This window comes from Piliocolobus tephrosceles, chromosome 12, assembly GCF_002776525.5.
Source record: "Piliocolobus tephrosceles isolate RC106 chromosome 12, ASM277652v3, whole genome shotgun sequence".
Lineage (NCBI taxonomy): Eukaryota > Metazoa > Chordata > Mammalia > Primates > Cercopithecidae > Piliocolobus > Piliocolobus tephrosceles.
In genome coordinates, this window is record NC_045445.1 from 118,172,792 (window position 1) to 118,178,724 (window position 5,933).

The 5,933-nt window shown below is 38.4% G+C and overlaps 1 protein-coding gene across 1 annotated transcript in view; it reads right to left on the reverse strand.

Annotated features, from left to right (window-relative positions):
* Positions 1-347: 347 nt before the first annotated feature.
* The window catches only part of IL1RAPL1 (interleukin 1 receptor accessory protein like 1), a 1,416,649-nt gene continuing 1,411,063 nt past the window's right edge, over positions 348-5,933 (reverse strand). Inside the window, exons 10-11 of the mRNA XM_023202962.1 lie at positions 2,365-2,535; positions 348-1,960 (exon numbers count right to left, since the gene is read on the reverse strand). Of these exons, the coding sequence (XP_023058730.1) occupies positions 1,242-1,960; positions 2,365-2,535 (890 nt within the window). The 3' untranslated portion in view covers positions 348-1,241. The remainder of the gene's footprint in view (positions 1,961-2,364; positions 2,536-5,933) is intronic.

Consider the following 5,933-nt stretch of genomic DNA (forward strand, 5'->3'; position numbering starts at 1 on the left):
ACATTTAATTACAAGGGGGTCGCACAATAAGTTTCACAGATTTTCTCTGACTCTTTAGAAAATAACATTTTGTATAATACAAGGTGACAAAACATTTGATGACACATCCTGTCCTTCCCTTTGGTTTGGAAGCCTTCAGTGTAAATTTCATTTTGACTTGCGTTGATTCACTCTTTTGAATTAACTTGCCTGGCATTTGCACATAATCTCATTTGCAGAGAAATTATAGAGGGAAAAGAGGAAGTAGAATATTAAACAAAAACAGCCACAAACACATTCATGCCTTTCCAGGAAGTGATCAAATATAGGGCTTGAATTTTTTTTTTTGTTTGTTTTTTTTTTCTTTTTTTTCTTTTTTTGTTTTGTTTTGTTGTTTTTATATATATTTATATTTATATATATATGTATATATATATAAGGGTACATCAACTCATTTAAAAAACGGAAATAACACTCTTCCCCAATTTCATGCCCTTGATCTTCTCTTCTTAGCACTCTGCAGTGGTCACTGTGAAGTGATTAGCACACCTTTGGGTCTAGAGTGTATTCTGAAGAGCAGTGACTTAAATGTTAAGACAGTTAGACCCGCCCCCACCCCTCCACAGAGTTTACACATCATGCTGCCGTTAGAAAGGTAGAGGTGGGGAATGAGGTGGGACAAGGAAGAGATTCAGGGCTCTGACTGGTGGGGCCCTCTTATGAACAAGTGTTCTTCTCATCTTTTTTTTTTTTCCCCCAAATGGCAATGCTGGCATTTGTTGCATTGTTCTCTGAAGGCCGATGTGGCCCAGTTGATCCTAGGCAGAACCCGAGAAAGAATCCGGTGCTCCTTGTCCCATTGGATAGATTTGTCCAAGCACCCCAAGGAAATGTTAAAAGCAAAGTAAAACTTTAAAAAAGGAAATAAAATAAAAACCCATTCTAAAACTAAACTAATGAAGCAAAAAAAGGGTTTTCTATGTACACATCAGTCTCTTCTTTAAAAAAAATGTAAATTTACAAATTCCAACGACATATAAAACAAAGTCAAAAAATGTAATGGTAAAAGACATGGTAAAACAGGAGGACACTGATGCTACAAAGAAATTCCAAAAAACATATGTACAAGACCCTGTTTTTCCTCGTGTTCTAGAGATTGTAATGCATGTTTTTTTAACAGCAGCAGTCGAGGATTTAGTTCCAGGCACTGGACTGCAGATTCCACTCAAGCTCCCAGGGACGGGATGTCCCTTGCTTTTCTGTCACCAAATCACACTGGATATACTGGTCTCCCTTGGCAACAGCGGCAGGATGGCACTGTTTGTGTGGGCCTCATCTGGATTCTGCTCCCTGCTCGATTTTGTCTGTGGCCGCTGCCCGTTGATGAGTGTCATAGGGATGTTACAGTAGGTATGCTGATTGCCTATGGAGGTAAGAGGCAGGGTGCCGGTAGGAGGTACGTCATACTCATAGCTTCGGTAGTAGTGTTTCTGACGCATTTGTGAATGGTACGTGTTGTGAAAGGTAGAACGGAGATCTGGATGGGCAGTGGCGAGAGCGGTGGAGGTGGCCGCGGCCATGGAAATGGCCGAGACAGTCTGCAGCTCCCCAAAAGGCCCTTGCTCACTGACATCTAAAGCCTGCTCATGTGTAATGGGTTCTATCCTCTTAAAAGGCATTTCGTACTGTAAACGTTTCCAGAACTTAGAGTTCAACTTGTTGCATTTTGGTCCATGCCATTTAATGACCGTCAGAAGCTTGATGGTGTGCTTGAGGGCCTCCACCTCCTGGTAGTTCATAATTCCTCTCAGTTCACTGCATTCAATTAGAATCACTTTAATTTCTCCAGTCACAAGCATATTTCGAAGTCTGGTTTCCAGCTCAAAGATGCTCCAGCCCCTTCTAACTACGTAATTTGGGGTCATGACAATAATCAGCCGCTTGCTTTGATCTACACATCTTGCCACATCTTCAATGTAGGCTACAAAAGATAAAAGAGTACATCAGAATGAGTGAATGGAAAATTTGGTCCGGAAAGTCCTAGTAGATTCTCTTTCAGAAATTAAATGAAAATAGTTCACTGAATAGAGTTTGGGACTTGCTTCTCCTAATGTCAGCAATATTTTTTCCTGGTACAAATCTCTCATTTGGTTTCTTTCAATGTCAAGGCTCACAAAATGAGATGCTTTATACAGTAATGGAGTATCTTCTCTGAGCTAGCAAAAATTAAATTTCATGTGAACACACAAAGACATTTCTTTCTAGGGAAACTAACAGATACAAATTTTGAAGTAAAGAACCAAACATTAAAATTCCATGAAAAAGTGATGACTACACAGACACTCACATGAATATGCACACTCTCAAATGAAAACATTAACTTACTTCCAGTTGGGATTAAATCTCTATCTGGTATAAACAACTTGTATCCATAATGCTTTTCAAGCATATCAGGTAGGATTTCAAGGGCAAAACGTTCTTCTTCCCCAGTCTCTTGATTCCACTGGTCAGGATCCACTTTGGTGTATGATAAGTATGCATCATAATCTTTATTGTCTGTTAAAAAATTCCAAAGAAAAGTCAAAGTCACTACCCTACAAAGATAACAATAGGACATGAAAACATGCACGCTTTTTTCATAAACATCTCCAAATGTCCCATTTCTGAAAGACCAAAAAAGGAAGCCTTCATTAATTTTCATTGAGTTCAATGATGCCAAATATTCTAAAACTAGTTTGGAGGTACAAAGGGTTATATTTTGATTTGTTGATGACGTTGTTGTTGTGAAAAAAAGTAGGAGAAAAATCAATGAAAAGAGCAATGAAATGCAGACTTCCTTTTTTTTTTTTTTTTTTGCGACACACTCTTGCTCAGTCGCCCAGGCTGGAGTACAGTGGCGCGATCTGGCTCACTGCAACCTCCGCCTCCCAGGCTCAAGCCATTCTCCTGCCTTAACCTCCTGAGTAGCTGGGATTACAGGCGCCCACCACCACACCCGGCTAAGTTTTATATTTTTATTAGAGATGGGGTTTCGCCATGTTGGCCAGGCTGGTCTTGAACTCCTGACCTCAGTCAATCCACCTGCCTCAGCCTCCCAAAGTGCTGGGATCACAGGCGTGAGCCACTGCACCCAGCTGAATTTCACCATTTTTGATCCACAGATCACAGAGAATCTTGATTGCTTGTAAAAGCCGTATGTTTGGATATCAGTATGCTCTTACTTTAAATGTTATTATGTTCAATTGATCCTACCCTTGGCCATTTTGCCCAGTTGAAAAGAGAGAGAAAATGGCAACTGACTTAACTGTGGAGGAATGATTTTTTAGATTATGTGTGCTGTGTTGATTTTCTGTTGGGGAGAAAATAAAACCAAACTTGGGATAATTTTTTACTGGGAGTCAGTTCTTGCATACTGGGACTGAGAATATTATTAAAATGAATGATTATAAAAAGACATGATTTTTCTGGTCTCCACTCATCTTACACATAAAATATTGCCAAGTTATTTTTCATCATGCTAATCAGTTTATTCATAAGAATCAAAAAGTAGGATGTAAATAAAAGAAACTTAGTTCTAAAATCTGATTTCTCTCCTTACTCTTCCCCCTTTTTACATGAGAAAATTTTAAATGTTTGAGGACTACTATCATTTGTTATCTTTATCTTAATTTTTCTAATATACCATCTCAGATTTCTCATTTGTTATTTTAAGAATAAGAAATCATTTATCCTCTGGATAGTCTTTCTTTCATCAATTTCTTTTTTAGACTAAGATATCAAGATTCATAGTTCACTTAAATTTTAAATACTGTCGATATGCTGAGTCTACCAGTATCAATGTCTTTAGCTCTCTACTGCGCTTCCCTGATGATAGGCAGTGTATTACCTGATGATTAGATCAAGTTAAATTGAAACACTCATAAATTTCAGAATAAAATGAACTCTGCATTAAGCATAGAACTTAAAGTATTTGGGCTATAAAACATCAACGATAGAGGGACATTCTTGACTGTTGCTCTGGGTGGCTTTGGGACAATCCTTTTGACTTCAAAGACACTAAAACTCACTTCCTGAGATTTATACATGTGTGTAGTCTGATAATTTTGAGTCATCTAGAAATCATTCTACGATTACAAATTTTCAGGGCAAACTCAGAAAACTGTTTGCTACATGTAAAGTTAACACAGGTATATAAGACACTAACAACTCCACTATAGGATACCTGGAATAAAAACTTCAGCTATAGAAGAGTTTTTTAAAAAGCAGCTTTTAGGGGAAAAAAGTTTTAGAGAAACAGTCATACCAAATGTGTCATATTTTGGCATTTCTTATATTCTTTAGGCAGGATATAGTTGTACATTTTAAAAAACAAAATCCAGTTTTCTCCAAAAATAATTATTATATTTGCTATAGCAAGGTTATACGCCCATAGGCCAGTACAATCTATAATTGTACCACTCATGGATGTAAACACTTTAGTTGAGTAAGGAATCATTAAAAAAAAAGCACACAATAAAGCCAGTATATAATATCAGTTAATATTTAATTAAAATACTCATTCATTAACTATTCACATGCATTACCTGTGAGATATTAAACTTTCTTGACAATATTGGTCATTAGTTTCTAGCCTAGTAGGAGATGCAGACAAATCAATAGTTCATTCCTAAGAGATTAATGTGTTACTAAGTGTAGTTCAGGAGTCACAGGCTAATGGGAGGACTCCTCAGGCCAGATTGTGGATTGTAGTATTATTTTGGGCATGTGCTATTTTCTTTCTGGTAATCTGTTCTTTTCCAGTTTGACACAAAGTAGTGCAAAGTGTTGAAACTCCCCTAAATTGGGGTTATGTAATAATTAGATCTTCATTCATTGCCTCATGTTTTCCCTAGGTTTAAGATTATTTTAAAGCCATATCAACATGAACACCAGTAAGAACAGAGCATTCAGAAATCAGAAGAGATGTAAACAACTGGTCCATCCATACTGATAAATTTCAGATAAATGCCACCTTTGCTTACATAACATTATGTTTTTGATTACCCTGCTTCTTTCATGGAAACCTCTCTTCCAACCCATAAATACCGTCTTTCTGCAAGATGTTTTCTGCGGTCCACTTCATTTTTCTTTCAGCCCACTTTCCCTTAAAAATATCCTTTCCTTCCATAACATCAACTTCCATAACATCACTTCTGTGTAGATGCCTCCTCAATTTGGATGCACGATCCTGTTCTATTTCTCCTGAATTATGACAGTTCCCCAATCCTACCTGTAACCTGAATACCTTAATTTGCATTTTCATCATGCACCTCACACTTCACATGCTCCCAACACAACAAGCTTCCCATCTCAAGCTCTGTTCTTCATCTTTTATTACATTTTAATTTTAGTAACATAAAAATCTCATTTCTTTAATGTCAAAACTTCAGATGCACGTTCCACCTATCCCTTATCTTTACTAATAATCTCATTGCCATTCATTGGTACAAATCTATTGGATTCTATTTCCATTCTAGGTTTGGCTCTACTCATATCTCAGCTGTTATAATTAGAGTGGTCTTTCCTTTCCACCTCTTTCTCCTTCTGGAGAATAGAGTCACCAAATTTACCTTCCCAGACCTTACCACTGATCATGTGTTATGGTGGCTTAAAAATATATCTGTGTTGGCCGGGCGCGGTGGCTCAAGCCTGTAATCCCAGCACTTTGGGAGGCCGAGACGGGCGGATCAAGAGGTCAGGAGATCGAGACCATCCTGGCTAACACGGTGAAACCCCGTCTCTACTAAAAAAAAAATACAAAAAACTAGCCAGGCGAGGTGGCGGGCGCCTGTAGTCCCAGCTACTCGGGAGGCTGAGGCAGGAGAATGGCGTGAACCCGGGAGGCGGAGCTTGCAGTGAGCTGAGATCCGGCCACTGCACTCCAGCCCGGGCGACAGAGCGAGACTCCCTCTCAA